The sequence below is a fragment of the Mytilus edulis genome, chromosome 6, assembly GCF_963676685.1.
Source record: "Mytilus edulis chromosome 6, xbMytEdul2.2, whole genome shotgun sequence".
NCBI classification, from domain to species: domain Eukaryota; kingdom Metazoa; phylum Mollusca; class Bivalvia; order Mytilida; family Mytilidae; genus Mytilus; species Mytilus edulis.
In genome coordinates, this window is record NC_092349.1 from 73,449,602 (window position 1) to 73,475,948 (window position 26,347).

At 31.1% G+C, this 26,347-nt stretch overlaps 1 protein-coding gene across 1 annotated transcript; it reads right to left on the minus strand.

Annotated features, from left to right (window-relative positions):
* Window positions 1-10,323: 10,323 nt before the first annotated feature.
* Window positions 10,324-26,347, minus strand: LOC139528379 (uncharacterized). Its single transcript, XM_071324341.1, has 5 exons — window positions 26,238-26,347; window positions 15,484-15,673; window positions 14,208-14,302; window positions 13,374-13,454; window positions 10,324-11,916 (listed from the first exon to the last, which is right to left on the minus strand). Exons 1-5 carry the CDS (start codon window positions 26,293-26,295, stop codon window positions 11,834-11,836), a joined length of 507 nt encoding a protein of 168 aa, XP_071180442.1. The 5' UTR covers window positions 26,296-26,347; the 3' UTR covers window positions 10,324-11,833.

A 26,347-nucleotide genomic window follows, 5' to 3' on the forward strand; every position in this document is an offset into this window, starting at 1 on the left:
ACATGCACGTTTCTCAAACACTCAATATCAATAGGTAGAGAATGGTTTGACACAACATTTTACCTTGTTTTTATTGACAATTAAAAGAAAAACATCAAAAGTTTTACATTTATTGAATAATGAATTAATCAAATTACAGTTAAATATTGGCTAAACACAACTTTTCTGGGTGTATCTTCTTCAGAAACGACCGAATCAAAATTTTTATGCATCAGTACTAAAACTCGTAATCAATTTTATGTCAGCTTCCCTGAGAGATTTGAAAGCTTTGTTTCTCAATAATTTTGAATTGATAAATTGATAATTCAAAAATGTATGTTACAAACTGATTGATCGAAAAATATTACATGTTAACGGAAAATAATAAAGTTTATTAGTACATGAGTATACTTTGGGAATTTGGGAATTCAAACTAACTGTGTTTCGTAGCAAGTAAATGTAAGCTTGAGACAGGGTCCGAATACGACTTTCATAGTATAGGGTATATCTAAAAACAGAAAAATCTCTGCATTAAAGATATGGTAATCAATATAAAGAAATATGTGATAAAATGTTACGTTCGACAAAGTGATTCTTCAATCTTAAGTGACTGTTTCTTTATGGGTTCACCAGCTAGATCCTTTAATACACCCATTCACTGACATACTTTCAATTATCTATTGCATCTTATTCTATTCAGAAAAAAAATTAAGGTCATACATCAACGAGCTGTGTTGTCCGAGCTGTATTGAAATCCAATATATAATTTATAAATTTGCCCACAGCGGTAAAAGAGAGGGATGAAAGATACCAGAGGGACAGTCAAACTCATAAATCGAAAAGAAACTGACAACGCCATGGCTAAAATGAAAAGGACAAACAGACAAACAATAGTACACACGACACAACATAGAAAACTAAAGAATAAACAACACGAACCCCATCAAAAACTAGGGGTGATCTCAGGTGCTCCGGAAGGGTAAGCAGATCCTGATCCACATCTGGCGCCCGTCAAAGTATGTAATTATACTGAAAAATGTTTTTGTTTCTATAAAGGTTGGAACTTGTTTTTGATTTGAACTGAAGAAGTATTTTTCGTCTTTTATTTGAGACATCGACCCTCCCCGTTTTCACATGTTTCAGTAGATCCGTAGAATAACAAAAAAGAAAACGTAAAAGAAAAGAACATGCAATAAAAATTATACAGGAAAAGCATTAAATTGTAAACGAGACAAGAAACAAAGCAAAAAATAAATAAAATACAAACATAATTCATTTGGAAATGTTAAAGCATGTTTGCATCTCAAAGAACTTGACCTGCTGATTATATAATTAGTTATCATGCCGGCATATACTGGTGACGGTATTGTACAGCAAATTTGTTAACAGCAACATTGTTAACAGTACATAAGACCAAGATTTTGTATAAAACAAACTCTATAAAAAAACAAAATAAACATGTTAGTATTGATTGAAATTATAAATTAATGTATTGAAAATACCCCCCCCCCCCCCCCAAATAAAAAGAAAGAAAAGAAAAACAGAACAAAAAAACCGAGACGCAATGATTGAACAACAACAGTTTAATGAATACCTTAATCAATAAGTCTTTAAAGTCGTGGAGCCGCCATATTTGACAGACCATACTTGCAGTTTTAGATTTATAAACCTTACTACCAGGACAATCTGCACGTCGTGGTAATATACATAACATTTCGAAGACTAGTATAACATTGATGACTCCCGCACAGATCAAATATGAAATTTAGTGCCTCAATTACGATCGACACTAAACTTAACGCAATGGAAAGGGAAGCCATTCCTAAAATAATTAATCCATCAAAATGTTCTGGTCCTGACTAAATGAATCCATAATTTATACAAGAAACTTTAATTTTTATTTAATATCGTATGTGTAATTAGTTCATCTTTCCGTGCGTATCACAGTATTTCCCAATCAATTGAAAAAAGCAAGAACTCCTCTGTATTAAAAAGTAATAAACTAAAGGATGTGAAACATGTTTGGCCAATTAGTGTCTAAACATGGTTACAATCACTTACACTACATAGCATATTTACCTGATAATATCTGCTTATTGGTATTTAGTCAAATCTTAATCAGAATTTGTGATAATTTTGAAATTTCCAAAATGGATTCAATGTAAACAAACTTGGAATGTTTAAGCTTTTAATAAATATATATTTGGGTAAGTTGATGCAAGCATAGCCATATCAGTATGAGCAATGTGAACTTAAGATTAAACATTGCAATGCATTTATCAAAGTCAATTATTTAAAATTTCAGTTTATTAAGTACTGCACAATTTTTGCATGTTGTATGAGTCTGCTATAGAAACAAGTTCAACTATAAATGTACAATTATGAACAAAGGAAGATAATTGGAATTAAAATAATTGAATTTTCTAAATGCATTGCAATTTTTATTCTTAAGTTCATATTGCTCATACTGATATGAGTAAGCACTATATTAGTCAATATTTCACAATTTACCAATATTTATACTTATCCATGTTGAAATTAACAAGGGATGAGAAAGGATTATTAATTTATTCGTAATATTTGTATACACAGTTTTCTTTTTTTTTTTTACATCAGCAACAAGAGCTTTACTCCTTGATCCAACATATTGAAACCAAACTGATAATTGCAAAAAAAAACTTTTTTTAAGTGATTCTAACCATTTCCATACACTAATCGGCCAAAAATGTTTCACATCAGTTGGTCTATTACTTTTGAATACAGAGAAAACGCTTGCTTTTTCAATTCATCGGGAAATTCTGCGATACGCACGGTCAAGTTGAACTATTTAAACAAAGGAGATTAACTTAGTCATCAATTATTTTCAATCTATGAGTTTGAATGTCCCTCTGGTATCTTTCGTCCCTCTTTTAGTCAGGACCAGAACATTTTAATGAATTAATTGTTTAAGGAATGACTTCCATTTTCATTTCGTTAAGTTCTATATCGATCGTAGTTGAAGCATTACATTTTATTTTGGATTGTGCAGGAGTCATTTTAACATTGAGAATGGAAATGGGGAATGTATCAAAGAGACAACAAACCTACAAAAGAGCAGACAACAGCCGAATACCACCAATTGGTCTTCAATGCAGCAAGAAACTCCCACACACGGAGTCGTGTTTAAGCTGACCCCGTACACAAGAAACTAAAATTAAAAATCATCTCGACTAACAGAGGTCAGAGACTTGGGACAGGCGCAAAAATAAGGCGGGGGTAATACATGGTTTTTTTGTAGATCTCAACCCTCCCCTATACCTCTAGCCAATGTAGAAAACACAAACACACACCAATACGTACAGTAAAAGTCACTTCAAAAGAAGTCCGAGTCCGATGTCAGAAAAGGTAACAAAAGAAAATAAACAAATTGACAATGACAATGATACATAAATAACAGCAGTAACTGTCATGTCAGCTCCAGACATCAATTAAACTGATTGAAAGATTATGTTTCCATCATATGAACATCAAGTACAATCCCTCCAATCAGAGGTTTCCTGATTTGCTATGTATCAGGTACGGTTGGTACGTAACACAAACTTTGTAGCTGTTTTTTTAGGTATCTGTAATATACGAAATTATTGTATTCATCTTGATGAAATTAAAGAAATCGAATTAGTGATAAACACATTTATCTTTAATTTACGATTACACAGCTTCATGAACACTTTCTTCATGATTTTATACGAGAAAATTCATTGTGTGAACAAGACAAATAAATCAAACAGTCCTGTATTGAAGCTGAGTAGCCTCGACCTTTAGATTTTAAATATAGTTTAGCGTTTTGTTTGTGTTTTGTGTAAATTTAGAAAAAAACAAATTGAATAAAGAATGTTTTCTAATACTTAAATAGAATTTGGAAAAATAAAAGATCATTTACTAATAACTTTCGTAGTCATATGCACAGGCGTCGTTATAACTAGTAAACGTGAAAAATAATCATATTACTTGGAAACGACCATGTAACTTCAAAAAAAAGGGGGAGGTATCACAATTTGATGAAGAAGAAAAAATTCTGTTCAAGCAGAGGACAAAAAAATATTCTAAATCCATTTTTTTCTAAAACATTATAGACAAAAACCCATAGCACTCCCTTCCACACCCCTTGGTTGCTTCCTTGCATATTGTGTGTCCATTTATTGTTATCTCATTACATATTGTTATTTCCTCAGTATTGGTAAATATTGTAGCGAGTAAATTTATGTAATATACGAGCTTTCAAGTAGTATGTATAATCTATACGAGGGATAATGTTAACCAATATCCATTCATTAATCTTTTTATCGTACAGCAATGCTCGAAAAACGTCTAACATCACAGCGTATTTTGACGCTTTATCGGCACTAATACGATGTTAATATGTCTTTCTAACTCTTGTTATTTACAGGAAATACAATGTTGCTAGTATACAATGTCTGTTGCACTATTTATAACTGATATCTGGACTCATTTTCATTTCAGAAATGATAGAAATTATTATAAATTAAGGAATGTATCTCCCTCATGCAAAGCTCTGATTCCTTTCACGGATTTGGCTATACTTTTTGGACCTTTTGGATGATAGCTCTTCATCTTTTATATACGCTTTGGATTTCAAATATTTTGGCCACGAGCATCACTGAAGAGACATGTATTGTCGAAATGCGCATCTGGTGCAAGAAAATTGGTACCGTTAATTTTATTACTACCACTGGGTCGATGCCTCTGCTGGTGGACTATTAGTCCCCGAGGGTATCACCACCCCAGTAGCCAGTACTTCGGTGCTGGCATGAAAATACGGATTTTTTTGTGTTATTAAAATTTACTGTTACAAAATGATAGAAATTATTATAAATTAAGGAATGTATCTCCCTCATGCAAAGCTCTGATTCCTTTCACGGATTTGGTTATACTTTTTGGACCTTTTGGATTATAGCTCTTCATCTTTTATATAAGCTTTGGATTTCAAATATTTTGGCCACGAGCATCACTGAAGAGACATGTATTGTCGAAATGCGCATTTGGTGCAAGAAAATTGGTACCGTTAATTTTATTTCATCGGTTGGTAATTGTTTCTTAGTACTTTGTTCAGGTTTATATGTATCATGAATACAATCTTACCTGAAATACCTTAAGTCTAGGGTTTTTTTTTCTTTTTCACACTCGGCTAACAGCGAAAAAGATATATGAACAATTGTGATTTAAAAAGGGACATGTTTCTAAAATTTATATATAATGTAATTTGAAGAGGGTTTTTTTTTTTTTTTTTTTTTAAACTACTTGTCCGAGGGTATGAATAATAATAAAAAAAGAATGACGCCAAGTGAATAAGATATCAGTTATAGCTATATGCTTTATTGCTCATAGACAAATTATTTCTTTGCGATAAGGTTATCGAAATAAAAAGTAAGTAGAGGCTCTAAAGACTAGAATATAATTCATCACTAAAATCTCTTTTTTGTTGATCATTTGTCTTTTTAAATTTCGATCTATCTTCTATATTTTGCCGTACACTTAAAAAGAAGTATAAAGATTGCAATGTAAGGGCAATAACTTTCATATGTAAACAACTGACAAAGCCATCTATTCTGACCTATTTGCAGATCCTGTAATGAGTCGACTGGTCAATTAGGATTGCTGATCACTTTTTCTTTTGAAGTAATTCTCTGTCTATGAAAGATTTCAGGATAATAAGTCGTACTTTAATCTATAATGGTTTACTTTTACAAATTGTGACTCAGATAAAGAGTTGTCTCATTGGCACTCATACCGCATCTTTATTATATCTATATAGAATAGAAGTTGATTTATGTGATAGCGACCTGAACATGTCATACGTTTCTTTCGGGGTATTACTTCCTTTGTCTACTTGGTGATAGGACGTGTCGCTGGAATAGTTCATCTTTTCCAGATAAAAATATGTGAATCGGGAAAACTGTCAAAAATATATGATTAGGTCAATAAAGTTCCCATAACTTTTTCGTCTGTCATCTTTTTTGGTGTTCCCGGCTTTTTTTATCAACCATTTTTTCTGTTTTGGCACTTTGGTGTCCACTCGTACATGTACATTACAGACCATTACACACCACATGAAACCCTAGCAATATGGGATAAGTTTATATTTTTACCTACGCAATATGTGAAAAGGTATACATGTTTTTAGTCTAATTGATATGAAAAGGGTGGGTTAACAGAACCCCAGCAGCAGCCACTATCAATTAACAAAAGACGTAAAATACTTCACTTCAAATCAAAAAGATGTTTCAGTATAATTACATATTTTATCGGTATGAGGGTATTCATAAATCATATTTTGTATTTCAATACAATTTGGACAACACATCTTGTTGATGTATGACCTTAATACATTTTTTTTTCTGAATAGGCTAAGATGCAATAGATATAGAAAATTTAAAATAAAACAAGAACTATCTTTAAAAAAGATATCCGATGTATTTAAATTTAACTATTTGTTTAAAACTATCATTTCGATAACCTTCAGAAGCACAAAGATACCATTTAAATAACGTTTTCTCTGTTTGTGTTCAATATTCTCGGTCCTCGTATCTTTCTGTTTACATTCAGTAAAACCCCGCGGAAATCTCACATGCGTAGGTGCGTTCTAAAAGTCATGTACGTTCGTACAACAAAGTTTACATTAAAAATTATATAATTGTCCCGAATAAACAGCTGTCATGGATGCAAAGAGCTATTGGAGAAACAATTATTTTAATACAAATATAAATCTTTGTAAGATCTAGTTTTTCACTTGCTTTCCATCACGATATAATTCACTTGACGTTTTTTCAAACACAACCAAATCACCCACCATGACAGCATGTTGTCCAATCACAGAAAGGATTTTCGAGCATGCGTATTCTGTTGCCATAGTTAAGCGTCTCTAAGTTCAATGGGCACAAACCGAAACTATACCGACAACGTCGGAAAAAATACTGAACTCCGAGAAAAATTTAGAACGGAAATTCCCTAAACAAATGCCAAAATAAAAAGCTCAAACACATCAAACGAATGGATAACAACTTTCATTCCTGACTTGGTACAGACATTTTCTTATGTGGAAAATGCTGTATTGACAGTATGTCAGTGCATGGTTGTATTACAGGATCTAGCTGGTGAACCCATAAAAAGAGTCATTTAAGATTACAGAATCACTTTGTTGAACGTTACATTTTATCACATATTTCTTTATATTAATAACAATATCTTTAATGCCAAGATTTGTCTGTCTTTTTATATACCCTATACTATAAAGTGCGTTTTCGGACCATATCCCAAGCTTTCATTTATTAATACGAAACACAGTTCGTTTGAATTGCCATTGAAAATAAACAATACTCATATACTAATAAACAACTTTCAATGTTTCCCGTAAACACGAAATATTTTCGATAAATCAGTTTGTAACATACCTTTTTTGAATTGTTAGTTCATCAATTAGAAATTATTGAGAATAATGCTTTCAAATCTAAAAAAATAAATGAATGACGAGTTCTAGTACTTATGCACCCTTAATTATCAAATATTTTGCTTCGGTCGTTTCTGATGAAGGTTAATCCAAAAAAATGTTCTACCCAATACTAAACTTATTTAATTTATTTTTTATTTGAAAAATGTAAAATTTCATTAGTTCTTCTTTTGTCAACAAAAAAGGTAACATGTTGTACATACAACAAGCCAAACCTTTCTCTACCTATGGATATTGAGTGTTTGAGAAACGTGCATGTATCTCTTGAATAAATATGAAACAACATCATTTTTAGAGCTTATTTATTCAACAACACAGACCGTCACCATCGTAAGGACAATTGGGGCACTGAATCTGTCCTGGCTGTGTAACGGGGCATATCCCTGGCATGTTGCACTCCAACTCTTAAAATACAGAAAAGAATATATCAGAAAATAATCAATCTTATTTCACACTTCAATAAATTATTACTTAACTGAAATTAATCTTTTTTATATTACCTTTATAAATACAAATGATAAAGTTTGTATGGCACGCCGTTATTATATTTATTCAATTTCGAGATATCTTATTTAGTTAAATAAGATATCTTATAAACTAATTAAGATATCTTATTTAGTTAAATAAGATATCTTATAAACTAATTGAGATATCTTAATAACAAAATGAGATATCTTATATATTAATTGAGATATCTGATTTATTAAATAAGATATCTTATATATTAAATAAGATATCTTATTAAAATGTTTATAAAGATATCTTATTAAATATATAAGATATCTTATTTAAAATATAAGATATCTCTATTAATTTATAAGATATCTTATTAACTATATAAGATATCTTTTATATAGTTTATAATAGAGATATCTTATTTACTTAATAAGATATCTCCATAAGTTAATAAGATATCTCTATTAGTTAATAAGATATCTCTATTAGTTTATAAGATATCTCTATTAATTAATTAGATATCTCTATTAGTTTATAAGATATCTCTATTAATTAATAAGATATCTTATAAAGTATGTATTTAAAAATATCTTTATAAAGAAGTAAGATATCTTATATACTTTATAAGATATCTTATTAATTAATAGAGATATCTTATTTACTTATAGAGATATCTTATAAACTAATAGAGATATCTTATAAACTAATAGAGATATCTTATAAACTTTTAGAGATATATTATTAACTTATAGAGATATCTTATTAACTTATAGAGATATCTTATAAACTAATAGAGATATCTTATAAACTTTTAGAGATATCTTATTAACTTATAGAGATATCTTATTTAATTGGTTATAAAGATATCTTATTTAATTGGTTATAAAGATATCTTATTTAATATATAAGATATCTCCATAAGTTAATAAGATATCTCTATTAGTTTATAAGATATCTCTATTAATTAATAAGATATCTTATAAAGTATGTATTTAAAAGATATCTTTATAAAGAAGTAAGATATCTTTTATACTTTATAAGATTTCTTATTAATTAAAATAGATATCTTATTAACTGATAGAGATATTTTATAAACTAATAGAGATATCTTATAAACTAATAGAGATATCTTATTTACTTTCAAATTAAATAAGATATCTTATAAAAATTAAAGATATCTTAATACTTAATAAGATATCTTGTTAAATAAATAAGATATCTTCAAATTTGAATAAATCTAAAAACGGCGTGCCATAAGTTTGAAATCCATGCAATGCATGCGCCGAAATACATTCATTTTCTTAACTGAAAATGAGGTTTTAAAGAAATTTATAACCCAACCGATATGCTTTTAAACTGGTTTCATAATGATTTGAATACCAGTTGCAATTAGATATACAGAGATATATAAATTCATGACAAAATCCGTTTCACATACCGTATCATTTTTTCATTCTACTTTTAAACATATGATAAATATGCATAAGATATATATTCTTTAAGACATTTGAAACACTTTTAAAAAAGTACTTACCTGGCATTTTAACTGAAACAGAAATACTTAAATTATTCTCTCATATAACTGAATACCACTTGGATTAACCTGATAAATGTTAGTCTGGTGCCAAAATTCACCCAAACCACCCTTCTGTTTTGATATAGTGCTAGCATTTCTATACAGTTCTGGTCCATTCGACTGTCATCAAAGTGAGAGGTTTAGCGCCATCAAACCAGGTTTAATTCACCTTTTTCGACATTGGAAAATGCCTGTACCAAGTCAGGAATATGACAGTTCTTGTCCATTCGTTATTTATGTGTTTTTTTATTTGATTTTTGCCATGTGATTAAGGACTTTCCGATTAGATTTTTCTCTAAGATCAGTATTTTTGGGATTTTACTTTTTGTTAACTTGTATGATGAAATAAATTAAAAATCAGTAAAGTAATTGTTTATGTTACCTAGCTATGTAAGTATTAATGTCAGTAGGTTGAACAATTAGAATTAAGAATCAATAAATAGAAAAGTCAGTTGCCAGAGATTTTCAGATAGCAAAATCTATTGTCCATCATGGCATGAAGTTTTAATAACACAGGTGTAGGTATGTTCACGCATAGACATAATAAGAGAGTATAATACGAATATGGAAGAATAGGCGCCTCTTATAGTGCATTCAGCTAGTTCATATCATCCTCATACATTTGTAATTGATTCGTACATTGCGCTCTTATTGATTATGAACAGCAAATATTTTTAATAATTATATATCACAGTTTGTCCTTTTTGGAAACAACCAAACAAAAAACAACGTTCAAACGTTACAAATCATAACTGTTAAGCAGCTGACAAAATAGGTTATTCTTTTACCAAAAGGTTTTTATAAAAAAAAAAGCGGTGAAAAAAAATAATTGTGATATAGCAATTAAAGATATACTATAAACAATGAAAACATACAAAGAAGATACTAGGTGTAATAAAACAAATATACAACCAATAAAACCGGACATCACTAGACCAGTTATCAGCACGTCTGTGTTGACATGAATTATCATGGATATGTTCATGATTATGTATTTACTGTTTACTCATTACAAATAATACTTACCAACTGCACAATCTAAAGAAATGGTACAGGTTAACATGATAACAGTTTGTTAAGATAGGTGAATAATGTCAATATCAAACGGCAAATAATTAAGTCTAACATGAGTTCTGAATTTTATATGATATTATGATAAATATTATAATACATAACCCGTGAAACGCAATTGAAAAAAATATGGGATACAAATAATGAAATTTCTATTTTTTCTTTCGATTCCGACACACAATTAAATTACAATGCAATGACTTAATCCGTATAAAAATTATTGTTTTCGAAGATGTGTGCGATTAAATTGAACATCCGTTTGACTTTAATGCCATTTTTGTAACGACCATGATAAAGGTGATGAAATGTGTCATTCACTTAAAACCAAATTAGTTACAGATCCTGATTATTGAACTGGTTGTTATTTATATATTTATTAATAGTATCGGAAGCACATGTCTGTGTTTGTTTATGTTCAACACGTGTTTTTGGCTATTGTATGTCGCAATGCAGGTATCCTACCCGTTTGTATGAGGGTAGGATCGTGATTCTCGTGCAGAATCTTATTATAAATAATAGATATTTTTATAACCAGTTATTCGACGTTCTGCCTTTCCGAGTAGTGTACCTTCCGTTTCGTTATACATATCCCCCACCCCACCCCACCTATTTGATAGATTTTACTGAGTTAGACAGTTTAATGATGTGACAAGATAAATTGAAATAATAATGTATTTATTGTGTTTTGTAGATTGTTGTTGATTTTGAATTTTAGTTGGATGGAGTCCCGATACAGACTTTGTTGTATTGAGGAAACTTTTGTGGTTTTCTTGGATGAGTTATTAGATGCAGATGAACATTTGAATGAATATTGAAATATGAATATATGAAATGGTGTTTGATGCTTTGAGGAAAAAATAAAGTATGAAAGTGTGCTACTCACAAGGAGAGCTCATTCCTATAGTATACATGTGTTGAGTTTTATTGACTAAATAAGTTATGTTCGGTTAAGCTTGGTAAATTAGAACATAATGAAATATATGTATGTATGGAACTTTGTGTCGGTTGACATTAAAATACAATAGCCAATCAAAAATTTTGAAAATTACATCCGAAACATTATAATTTTAAAAAGAATATAGCACGGGCTTGCTTGATTAATAATGGTCGACAATGTGGTCAAGTATAAATGATATTGCTTTTTTAAATATTTATCCAAATCTATATGCACTCTTAAGTTTCATTTACAAATATTATCAAAACCTGTTTTCCATGTATTTACTAAATGAAACCCATGAATTTATATATCACAATTGCAACACATTCAAAATAATGAGAGCTAAGTATTGAATAATGTTATAAATCTTCATCTTCTTACCCTTTTCTTCATCTGAAACATACAAGAAAACATACTTTGTCGGATTGGATAAAAAAAACGAGAAAGCTATGGGGAGTTTTGCTGACAATAATTGAAATTTAATCAGACTGAGGAAAATATTTTAATGCATTAGCTATTTTGTCGTCACTTAAGTAAACTCTACAGATATTTTCTCTTCTGTACTGTTTATTGTTCGAATCAGGTATATTATTCAAGTGTATAAGACCCTATGATATGTTCGAGATCCAGGTTGATTTTTTTGTGAATGTTAGTTTCTATCTAACCTGTTCCTAGTACAGATAAATTTTTTCTTGGGTATAGTTTCAACCTGGTTCTCAACTTTTGCTAGCATTTCCATTCATTTGTTCGGACAGCACACACATTTTAACTCATTTAAACGTTACAAGGGGTTTTTATTCGCAATTCAGAACATACAAAAAGCATCACTTTTTTAATTGACCAATATAATCTCCAAACTATTATGTAAAAATATTATATTAATTATATGATAACAAGTAATTTCGTACATTGCCCATTTCGTACTTATGTCATTTCGTATCCAAAATTACCATTTCGTACCCAAGATAAAAACTACTCCGTACCCACAATAAAAACCATTTCGTATCATATGGGCCGAACACATCTACCATTTCGTACCTCATGGACACAATGGATGTCTACTATTTCGTATCATTTATTTGTAAAAGTTTACATTTCTCAAGATAAAAACCATTTTGAGATGATTTTATTTAGATATAACTGAAATAAAACACATCCTGGCGTCGACATTTTGCATAACACGTGTTTTTTCAGGATTTATCCCTTCTTAATTTTTCAACTCTAAAATGAAGATGTTAATTAACCAACAAAGGAATAATTACCTGCAACTGTTTTCATAGTTATTTTAACAGTTCTTTTGTCAGGAAAATACAATCAAAAAGGACAAAAGCTGATGTTCACACAAGAAGGATGCCATTAAGTAAAAATGTTTTCAAACGAACTTTCACCTTATGTGACCCATCAATAAACATGCTTTTGCTTTTTCTATCTTAGAAATTACAAATTCATATATTTTTTAGCCTTTTATCTAACCTTCAAAATTTCAAAAAAAAAGATTGGTGAATATCTTTTTTCAGTGAGTATTGCTTATTTTCTATAAGTTTTATAAAAAAAACATGCATATGATATATGTTTTTGTATATATACTATCTCATATGTGCTTTAATTTTGATATTTTACATTTCTCGTGACCTCTACCTCTAAACAGTAAAATGCCAATGAGAGGTATGAAATGGTATACATACAAACCTTCTATGGGGTACGAAATGGTATACATATATACAAATCTTCCATGAGGTACACATTGTCAAGGTACGATATGGTCAGGGTATGAAATGTTTTTTGGCAGGGTACGAAATGGGGGTACGAAATGGTTATGGTACGAAATGACTATAATTCAATTATATTACCGACTCCAACTAGACTTATGTCTTTCTTGAAACCGAAACCATTGCACACATCACACAAGGTTGGATAGAAGATAAATGGCTCTGGAAATTAAAACAAAATTACATTTCCTACAATTACCTAAGATTCAATAAAATGGTGAATATGAAATCAAACGAATCAATATATATAGATGAATAATAACTCAAACATTGTGTTCAATATTCCTCCATTTGATGTTCAATAAACTGAAATAAGTACTTTCTTTAATGCAATAGAATTGTATCGAACATGTCTGGTTGAAAATTATGGAAAATACTTGCATTGAAATTGAAAAAGGAAGTCTTTTTATCGACTTTATATATAGTCTTATTAAACTACAGGTGATAAAAAAAAGTCCTTCTTTTAGTTGCTGTGTTAATCTTGTAGTCCTTCCGTTGACTTTTAAAGCTTACCATGCTTTATAGTTTTGCTCATTGTTGAAAGTCGTATGGTGACCTATATTTGCTAAACTTAATCGTCAGATCGTCTCTGGTGCAGAGTTGTCTCATTTGTATTAATCCAATACCATATTTTTGTTTACCAAAGTATTTCCAGAGTAACCTAAATGTTAAGCTAGTAAACAGGTAATATCTGCTTGAAGCATGGGTAAATGTTAAGCTAGTAAACAGGTAATATCTGCTTGAAACATGGGTAAATAGTTTATATATAACAAATGCATTAACAAGCACATTGTGCATTTCAACTGTATGTCTGACTTCGTATGTTTCTGAAGTTTCCATATTTATATTAATTGTTTATAAATTCAGATTACTTCAACCTATTTTACTACTAATATTATCAGAGTCCTTACATACCCCAGTCGGTAGTAAGCAAAACAATCACATCTCGGACGGTCCCGTAAAAAGTGTCTTTATTACATCGGTATAACCAATGGGTGCCATTGTAGTACCTGTTATTGAAACATGTATCTTTTTAACATGTTCAGGCTACATTCTTTCATTATATTTATATACTTAATCATAATGATTCAAAACTAATAGTCATGCGTTTATTCATACAATATATGATTAAAGAAGCGAATTGATATTACGAATAAATGGTTTTACCATTGAAGTGCAAATAAACTTGAAGTGCAACACACCTTTGTTTTAAAAACAATTCAATGTATAAGTATAGAGAAATATGTTTTAGTGTTCGTGTTATAACAAGATTCAAGGAAGTGAGACGAAGCAATTAAATGTAAAATCCCACAAATACTGAACTCCGAGGAAATTTCAAAGCGGAAAGTCCCAAATCAAATGATAAAACACATCAAACGAATTAACAACAGCTGTCATGTTCCTGACTTGATACAGACATTTTCAAATGTAGAAAATGGTGGATTGAACCTGATTTTTAGCGCAAACCTTTCACTTGTATGACAGTCGAATCAAATTAAAACTACTGATATGTGGTAACTATAGATAGAGTATGCAATGGATAAGATTGGTAAGGAGATCGATGATGCATAATATTTCACAACACGAAGTAAGGTCTGTATATATAATCTTGTATAGGCTCTCATCAGTATAAGGTCTGTATATTTGTTCTTGTATAGGCTCTCATCGGCATGAGTTTTTTGTTCATTGTTGAAGGGCATACAGTAACCTTTATTGTTATTCAAATTGTTTATTGCTTCATACTCAATTGATTTAACACTTGGAAGAAAAACACAATTACAATAGAATATTTCTAATGTAAAACATGCAAAATAATATACTGTTCTTCTATTACACAAATGAAGTTGTTTTTTCAAGTAAACTGAATAACCTATCGAAAAAAGCTAAATTTACAGTAAGTCAATAAATGAGAATCGAAGTCATGGAGCAACTTTTATAATAAATGTACACCAAACAATAACGCTAAGAAATTTTTCACATGTTTTCAAAATTATGTTAACTTTGCATTTCAATCAGTTGTCATAAGCTATTTATAAAACACATTTTAGAGTTTTTATTATACAATATACTATCCTAAAGTGAGTGTGTGTGTGTGTGTGTGTGTGTGTGTGTGTGTGTGTGTGTGTGTGTGTGTGTGTGTGTGTGTGTGTGTGTGTGTGTGTGTGTGTGTGTGTGTGTTTGTGTTGTATACCTTAAGGCAATAAAGGGTCCGCTTCTGTGTACACACTCGATATATAAAGGATCAATGCCATTAACAAATGCAATCACTTTTGTTAAGTTCCCAGGTGGACTGTAAACTACTTGTTCGTACGTTGTGTTAGTCCCTGTCTCCACAAAACTATACGTTCGATTCTGATAACTGCATGGAAATACGCATTGTCCTGCAATTATTAACGAAAATGTATGAGGTCTTTTTTGCAGAAGTAATCGGTAGCTTTAGACGAACAGTCACGTTCATTATTTCGGATTTTAGATTTGCATTATTTCTTTACTTAAATATGTGATATACACATGGAAAAACGTATTGCAACACCAAATTGAAATTCAAATTAAAAAAACACTCTTTATTTTTTTTAATCAATTTGTTGAAATAGAACTAGTTAAATTTATTTCTATTCCGTTATATTTGGGGTTTTCCCTCATCTATTTCTATCTTTAGTAACTGTGGTTTATAAAACAAGTTTGAAGAACTGGTTGGATAGTATCTATATATAAGTCTTTAGTGAGTACTGCACGAGCATTTCATAGGCGGGAATACGGGTGGGGTATATAAGTCCGATACTTGGATAATTTGTATCGAGGTTCTCACAGTAACTTCAAAGTAACAACACGTTCTGCATAGTATGTCCGACACAGGTTCCGAACAAGACCATAACGCGACTGGTGAAGATCATCATGATACAGAGTTGACTACCGACGGGGCCATTTCGCTTTTCACTTCAGCGTTAAACAACGCATTAGTGAAACAGAAAGAGTCGATGATCAACCATTTTGAAGCTCGTTTTGGCAAAAGTACAAAGGCAACCGGTGTCGAACAAACAGAATTCACATTCAAGAGCGAAGGAATAAAGATTCAACATTCATTTAATTCCGAACGCTTGGATAAACTTTCCGCCATTGAAAGCTGTATAAAGTTGGGCAACGTTACAGAAGCTAGTAGTATCATTTCCGAGGAGAAAGAAGTACTTCGAAAGCGGAATAAGATCCTTAAGATAGCTGATAAACACGATTGGGACACAGTAAAGGAATATTTGGATAGTCCATTGGCAGAAAATAAAGAAGATGCTAGTGATTTACGCAATGCTATTTCTAGGGCTGCTAGAAAAAGAAACTATAAGCCGTACAATAAACCCGATGCTGCAAACAGTGGTTCCAGTCGAGGAAAATTTAATTCCAGAAGCTTTTTTCGTGGCCTTAGCCAAGTCGGTGGTACAGACGGAGTCAAAGAAACATACAAGTGCTTCTACTGCAATCAACCCGGGCATTTCGCACGGAACTGTCCCCAAAGAAGTGCCCCTACACCCACTTTTAGTGCACCAAAGTTCCAGCAGGATCAACACACAGGAAAGACACAGTAACAGCACAGAAACTGACTGAGTTGAGTATTTATTTGAATTTGGTAACAATTATGAGAAAAAATCTGGCAAAAATCTTGTAAATGTTAAAGGCAATTTGAAAAAACATTCATCATATTGGAAAAATGTACTTCATGCTAATGATTTTATTATGAACGTTATTGATTTTGGTTATAGAATTCCATTTTTTAGTGACCCACCTTCTGTTTTTCTCAAAAATAATAGATCAGCCTTACAGCATTCAGAGTTTGTTGAAAATTCTATTCAGGAACTTTTATCAAAAAATTGTATATCAGAAGTTAAATGCACATTTGTGGTTAATCAACTTACTGTTTCAGTTAATAGTTCAGGAAAAGAAAGACTAGTTTTATATTTAAGACATATTAATAAATTTGTTGAAAAACAGAAAGTAAAATTCGAAGGAGTAAAAGAAGCTTTAACTTTTGTCAATTCTAACAGTCTCGGGTTTAAATTTGATATGAAGTCGGGTTACCATCATTTGGACATTCACCCCGATCATCAAAAATATTTGGGATTCTCTTGAAAATATGGCGATACGGCTAGATATTTTAATTTTACAGTTTTACCTTTTGGACTTTCATCGGCTGGTCATGTATTTACAAAGACTGTACGTGTTTTAGTTAAATATTGGAGATCATTAGGATTCCCTATGGTAGTTTATTTAGACGACGGTATGGGAATTGCAGAAAATTTTGAAACTTGTTAAAAAATATCAAAAATAGTCGAAAAAGATTTACTGCTTTCCGGTTTTATTGCTAATACAGAAAAGAGTGTATGGGAACCAGTCCAAGTGATTGAATGGTTGGGTTTTGTTTGGAATTTTAAAGATTGTACTTTAGAAATGTCGACCAAAAAATTAAGAACCTTAAAAGAGGCTATTTCTAATTTAGTTGAAGGTAATACGCATTTTACTTGTCGAAACATAGCAAAAATATGCGGAAAAATTATATCCATGATTCCTGCACTTGGTAATGTTTGCCAGATAATGACAAAGCACATGCATATGTTAGTATGTTGTAGAAATTCATGGGATGAGAAAATTTTAGTAAATGATTATATTTTAGAAGAGTTAAAGTTTTGGTATTTTGAGTGCGAGTCATTGTCTTTCAAACGAATTGTACCTATGAATAGACCTTTTCAACAATTGTCTACACCTACAGTTGAGAACGACTATGACAGGTAAGATGTACGGGGTCGTCTCAAAAGTAAAAATTGAAAATAACAGTACTGATCTCTATACTGATTTTTTTGCTTGAAGTTTATTTTATTGGCAGTAATTCAACTTTCCAAAAGATTCTCAATGACAGGAACACGTTTTTACCCCTCCTATAGTATTGCACATGTACATCAGATTAGATGAAAATCGGTTGAAAACACTAACTTGATCGTGTCTACAAGTGTATAACGGACGAACAGACATTCCAGTAATTATCTTTCATAAATTTCAAAAATTTCATAAGGGAGCAACTATTTAACTTTAAAAAAAAATAGGGGGAATGGGGAGGTCTCAGTCAGATTTCTTTTCTTTCGAAATTCTTTTAGTTTTTCAACGCAATCTATCAACTTATTTTTTCAAAATTCAATACCATAAGGTATTGGAGAAATCTGCATTCAGAAATACTATTTTTTGTCACCTGCCTGACCAGATTTTTTTTCTTATTAAATTGGGGATTAGAATAAAAAACAAAATTTAAAAAAACCGTGACCCTCATCCCCCCGAAGTTATATTGTCGTTCCCTAATAATTTTAAAGAAACAAATTTATCGTTATTGTCATGCGGCACAATCTTTAGCAGACTCGCATAATCATAAACTAAAACGAATGCGGAATGATTGCAGAGATTTTTTAATCAATTAAACGTGAAATGTCGTGTTAATACATGCAATAAGAATACTATTTGATAGAGAAATATTTATTTAATTTGTGTTTGATATATCTTCTGTAGCTATATAGTCAATACAATATAAAACCGCCAAATCGAATATGACTTGTACATACGTTATGATAATCATGATGTTTTTTTTTAATTTTGAGACGACCCCTCCATTTTACCTGTAAACTGTAGGTGTCATTAGTCGGTGTCGAGAGATGTTGAAAAGGTCTAATAGAATGCCTCAGCGTGTAATATTTACTGATGCTAGTCAGTACGCTGGTGCAGGGTTTATTTCAAATGATAACAAAATTGTACATTTTATGTTTGATGGTCTTGATCGAGACAAAAGTTCTACATGGAGAGAGCTAAAAACTGTAGAAAACAATATTTCATGTTTTAAGTCTGAATTAGCAGGAAAATTTGTCAAGTTGTATACTGATAACCAAAACGTTGTACATATTGTTAAAAAGGGTAGCATGAAAATGGAGTTGCAGGAAATCGCTTTAAGTATATTCCACATTTGTTTATCTTGTGATATTTTCTTAGATTGGAATGGATTCCCAGAGATGAGAATTATTACGCAGACTATCTAAGTAAAATCTTTGATTATGATGATTGGGGCGTTTCAACGCATATTTTTACGTATTTTAGTTCATTGTGGGGGCCATTCACATGTGATCTTTTTGCGGATTCTAAAAATAGTAAAGTAGAATTTTTTAATTCTAAATACTTTACACCGGATACCTCGGGGGTGGATGCTTTCGCATATGATTGGTCTGGCCATAATAACTGGTTAGTTCCTCCAGTCCATTTAGTTAGTAAGTGTTTAAATCATATGCAGTTATGTGGAGCTAGAGGTACATTGGTTGTACCAAAATGGAAATCAGCATTGTTTTGGCCTATTTTAGTCAATAGATTTACAGACAAATTTAAAGATTTTGTTATAGATTTCAGAGAGTATGTAAAACCTATGAACTTTTTCACAAAAGGTTCGCAAGAAAATAGTGTATTCGCACAGAAAACTTTAAACAGCAATGTATATGTATTGCTACTAGATTTCTCTCGATATTAACATTGTGATGTATATTGGACAGTTATAGCTGTAGAAAACGTTTCAATTTATAGTATAGTTCTTTCTGCGAAGAGTGAATGCCGCAGTTAAGATATAATATGTGTAAACTTTTGTATGAAATTGACTTTGAGATACTGCGATGGTTGAATGCCGCAGTTATGATGTTTAACATCTGTATGAACTTTTATACTGTAAGGGTTGAATGCCACAGTTTATAAATATGAATTGTGAGGTAAAATGCCGCAATGTTTGTTTTGTTACATGTATATATATACGTAAATTCATATTAAAACAATTTTTGCTTCGTATTCATTATACTATTTGTTTTCCAGATCAATGGAAACAATTTGAGACCTATACTAATGATTCGAGACTCGCCAGTGTCATTCGACATTTGCCTCTTTCGTTGAATCAGCGAGATCCAGTGCTACCATTAAGAAATACAAGTGCTATTTTAAGAAGTTTGAAAAGTGGTGTAATACATGTTCGCTTGAGTGTTTACCTGCGACGATCACAACAGTTTCGCTGTATTTAGGTGGACTTATTCAACAGGGATCCAGTGTCGCAATTTTAGATTCTAGTTTTTATGCAATTAAATGGTTCCATGATTTTCATTTCAAACATAATCCTTGTTCAGATAAATTTCTAGGTCTTATTTACGAAGGTGGTAGGAGACTGTAAAGCAAACCTATAATTAAAAAAAAGCCAATTACGCCTGATATATTAAATAGAATTGTTTTGAAATTTGGAGATTCTTCTGATCTTAAGAAACTGAGAGTGGTAGTTTTATTTCTATTAGGTTTTTCTGGGTTTTTGAGGTATAGCGAATTGGCCAATATCAAGATGAGCAATATTGAATTCTATGACAGCTTTATAAAAATTTGTATTGAAAAAAGTAAAACTGATTTATATAGAAGGGTCAATTCTGTTATTATAGCTGCTACAGGTACAGATTTATGTCCAGTTCTTTGGTTGAAAAGGTACATAGATTTAGCTAAGTTGAATTTGCATTCAGATATTTATATTTTTAGGGCGCTTTCTTACTTAAAATCAAAAGCTGTTTATAAATTATGCAGTATTAATAATCCATTGTCATATACTAGAGCTAGGGAGATTTTGTTAGAGAGTTTGACAGACATTGGTATAGATAAGTCCAAGTTTGGGCTCCATAGTTTAAGAAGTGGTGGTGCTTCTACTGGCTCAAATCGAGGCGTATTTGATAGGTTACTTAAAGCTAATGGTAGATGGGCTTCTGATAAAGCTAAAGATGGGTATATAAAAGACACTTTAAAATCTCAGATGACTGTCTCTCTGAATCTTGGTATATAATCCTCATACAACATATTTGTTTTTGTTTTTTTCCTTTGTTACATCGAAGTTACTGCGAGCAAACCAAACCTACATTTGACTTGCCTCTTATTTCGCCATGTAGATAGATTAGAAATGTTTTAAATTCGGACGAATTTATGAGGGAAAATTTAAATTTATTTCTATTCCGTTATATTTGGGGTTTTCCCTTATCTATTTCTATCTTTAGTAACTGTGGTTTGTAGAAGAAGTTTGTAAAACAAGTTTGAAGAACTGGTTGGATAGTATCTATATATAAGTCTTTAGTGAGTACTGCACGAGCCTTTCATAGGCGGGAATACGGGTGGGGTATATAAGTCCGATACTTGGATAATTTGTATCGAGGTTCTCATAGTAACTTCAAAGTAACAACACGTTCTGCATAGTATATTATTTTTATTTATTTATAATGATTTAGTTCAGAATAGCTAGATGTGTATTTGCTGGGATATATTTGTAATGTCTTATTATCATAATTAAATGTTGTATCGCACAGAAAATAAGAAAGTTACTGCGAGCAAACCAAACCTACATTTGACTTGCCTCTTATTTCGCCATGTAGATAGATTAGAAATGTTTTAAATTCGGACGAATTTATGAGAGAGAATTTAAACATTATTTAAATATCACTTGAGTTTAATCAATAAATATCGACTCGATAAGTTCTTATCTGCACATGCAGCTACTGTACTCGTAAACAATAAAACAGATTTTTTTATCCTCATTGTTTTCAACACTTTAAATAACCAAGTGTATAAAGTTATGTGATTGACATCTTGTAATTGGTCATCCACAACTCATAACTGCAGCAAGATGGCAGATAATCAGCATGAGAGAAGTAGGTATGTCGCTGACAATTGCACGTATTGTTGGTCATCACCAGTCCACTATAAGTCGTTTTGAGAATAAAAATTAGGCAACAAACGATGTTAAAGACCTTCCGAGATCAAGAAGACCCCCTATAACATCTGCTAGGAAAAATCAAGCATTGTGAAGGTTGGTCAGAAGGAAAACTATTGCAAACAATACAATTGTAAAAAGATAGTGATGACCATACAGGAGTCTTTAAACAAGAACTGTTTGAGATCGGCTCATCGCTACTGGTTATCGTGCGATAAGACCATTTCGGGGACCTTTGCCTACGAACAGACACACAGTTGCCCGTATCCAATAAAGTGCAGAGCTCGCCAAAGTTTGAAATTAGCATCGTGAAAGAAGAACCATTGTTCCAATGGCATTCGGTTTACCTTCCGTGGCCCGATCATAGCCGAATTTGAACCATATCGAGCATATATGGTACACTATTGGGCATAAGTGCACGAAAGGACACCCCAGTTCAAACACGTCATGAAATCGACAATACCATTCGTTAGGAATGGTTTCTGCTACCTTAGTAACAAATAAGTAGACTTATGGCAGGAATCAGAAGACGTTAAGATGCGGTTATTTGTTTGAATGGAGGCTGCACACAAAGTACTAATTCTTTGGCGTATAACAATCAACCATGATGTGAACAATAATCTAAAGATTAATTTTGAAATGTCTGACATTGTAAAGTTCGACTACAGTAAAAGTTGTAAAATGCATTTTTTTGTACAAAAAACACTTCATTTTGTCATAAAAATTTTGGTGAGAGAAAACTTTATTTTTTCATACATTTTTTGTTCGTTTTAATGCCAATATTATCATTAACTACGTTTCAATATTATTTTACAAATATTTTATCATATTTCATCCAAAATAAGAGGCTGATTTTTCAAGTTTTAAAAAATCAAGGTGTTGCAATACTTTTTTCCATATGTATATATAGATAACAAAGCAGTGAGGATCGAGTGTAACTTCATATTTACGACGAAAGAAATTATATTGATTATTTTGAACTTCCAATTTCTATGAAGCGAATATAAGAATTGCTCAGAAAGATAACCCGAACTTTATATTTGGATTGTCGAAATTATTAGTTTTCCAACAGAAAAATAAAATGCCTTATTGCTGAGTTTTCTTACAAGTGTTGATTTTAATACTTCCTTTGCACAAATGTATAAAATATACCTTGTGCTTTTCATTATTCCGGACGTGCGTTTGTTTTCATTAGACGTAAAAATCTGTAACAAAATTATTAAAAACACCAAATCAAAAAAGAAGTTGAAGAGCATTGAAAGGAAAGAATAGTAAAGGATTACAGTTCCTCTATAATTTATAACCCAAAATAAAGTGGCTATGATATATATTTTTTTTTATTCAAATTTCTACAAAACGTATGAACAACACGACATGTGGCACATGAGCTCACCTTTTTGGATTACCTAAGTTTATCCCTGATTGTTATCTTTATTGTTCTATGTTGAGTATTGCAGACAGATTTGAACTCAAACGTTATTGGATTAATCAAACCTTTAGATTAGTTTTAGCAGTATTTTATTCTAATAAATTGAATTGGATTTGGCAACAGGGATAGCCTTTGTAAGCATTTTCCACAAACAAGGTACAATCAATTACATTCAAACAAAATAACACATACACAAACATAATGACAACACAGAATTAATCACTATAGTACGGGAACTATAGCCAACACATTCATGTCGAGTCCTTCAACCATTAATCTTACAAAACTTTAAACGGTATACCAAGTTTATTTAGTTCCAGGCAGTCTATAGTTTTATTTTTTTATTTTTCAAAACTTTGTTTCAAAACATTGATTTCATGACTGTGTTAACCTTTATGTTTACCCCGAAGATCTTACCAAACTTGTCATAACTATATTATCTGGATGAAATTAACAACTATTCTATATAATAACATTGCACATACATTTCATGAGATTCCGTAATTCTGATTGACAGGAAACTATTGCAGGACACTCGATTTATCAAATTTATGTTGTTTTATTTCAATGTAGGTCTATTTTTAAAGTATACAAAAATGTAAGCTTTTCGCACAATGTCATTCGATCAAACGCATTTACACCCAAAATATTAGAATCAACATTCAATTCTAAAATAAATAACAATCAAATTACTAACCCGAGGTTTGACACAAAAATGTCACAATCAGGAAAACTGCTTTTAAAAAATTGCATCCTTCAATTTTAAATATCAGTTGTATCCTATTGTCGAAATTAAGCTTTTAAATGAAGTAAATTGATATTGATCGTCACCTGCTGTGAATATTTCAAAATCTAATTCAAACTATCTCTTGAACTGTTTGTAAACTGAAAAATTACTTCCATTCCATCAATATAACGGTACCATGAACAACTTCATACGATTTGAATGGGCTAGCTTGCTATAAAACCAGGTTTTCCTCATCGGTTTTTGATTGAAGTCGAGACAGGGATTCACCAGTTGATTTCCTTTAATTTATTTAATATAGTACGTTTGAATTACGGTGTAACCTTGAATTTGTTTTATTTTTTAATACTTTATAATTCAATCAAACATTAAACAAGAACACAAACAATAGAAAATAATTATAATGTATAACCAAAAGTGCAATATAAACTTCAGTTCAACTTATACATTAAAACTAAGGTTGCAACACACTCAGTTTCCATTTAGTTGAAAATAAAATATTGCCTGTATTCTATATACATTTTTATGTTATGATATTTGGTGTGCGAAATGTATAACACTGTCAAAACGTTATACGAACCAAAATTTATAACCAAAAGTATAGTGGCTTTGATATATTTTAAATTACTACAAAACGTATGCGCAACATGACAGGTGGCACATGTGGAGCATGAGCGTACCTTTCTGGATTCTCATTGATTGTTTCTTTATTGTTCCAAGTTGTGTATTGCAGCCAGTTTTGAACTTAAACACTATTGGAATTAATCAAACCTTTATTGTTTATCACAATAGCACGGGAACTATAGAAAAACAAGAACTATCTTTAAAAAGATATCCGACGTATTTAAATTTGAGTATATGTTTAAAACTATCATTTAAATAACCTTCAGAAGCACAAGGATACCATTTTTAAAAATAACATTTTCTCTGTTTGTGTTCAGTATTCTCGGTCCTCGTATCTTTCTGTTTACATTCACCAAAACCCCGCGGAAATCTCACATGCGTAGGTGCGTTTAAAAGTCATGTACGTTCGTACAACAAAGTTTACATTAAAAATTATATAATTGTCCCGAAAAAAAACAGCTGCGTCTGATGCAAAGAGCTATTGGAGAAACAATTAGTTTAATAAAAGTATAAATCTTTGTAAGATCTATATCAAATATTTATAGTTTTTCACTTGCTTTCCATCACGATATGATTAACGAGACGTTTTTTCAAACACAACCAAATCACCCACCATGACAGCATTTTGTCCAATCACAGAAAGGATTTTTGAGCATGCGTATTCTGTTGCCATAGTTAAGCGTCACACAAACCGAAACTAATACCGACTACGTTGGAAATAGCAATGTCTAGTCATTGAAGGTGGTACATACCACTACAGGGAGATAAAATCAGCTAAACGTTTTAATCACGTTGTATTGTCAATGAAATATTAAGCTTATCAATTATTAAAATTAGTGTTTGTCTAACTGCTATATATTCAATGAAATGTTTCTGAGGAAGTATGTGGTTAACGTTTTCGGAAATTTTTATATTTTTGTCAAAGTGTCAAATTAAATATTTTGTCAAAATTTTATGACAATTAAAACGGTCAAATTAGTTTAAGTCAAGGTGTTTGGTACCACCTGAACCAATATTCAAACATAACTTTACTTTTATACCAATCGTTGAGTCTTATTTAGTTCCAGGCAGTCTTAAGGTTGTTTTATTTATCAAAACTTTGTTTCATAAAATTGATTTCATGACTGTGTTAACCTTTATATTTACCCCGAAGATCTCAAAACAAATTGTCATTATTATTATCTGCAACGAAATTAACAACTGTTTTATATAACAACATTGCACATATGTTTTGTGAGATTTCGTTAAGTATACAAAATTTTAAACACATCGCACAATGTCCTTCGATCAAACGTATTTACACTTAATAAATCAGAACCAACGTTCAATTCTTAAATAAACAACAATCAAATTACTTACCAAAGGTTTGACACGAAAATGTCACAACGAGGAATACTGCTCTTAAGAACTGCATCATTCAATTTTGAATATGAATTGTATCCTCTTTGTCGAACGTACAGTTTTTAAAT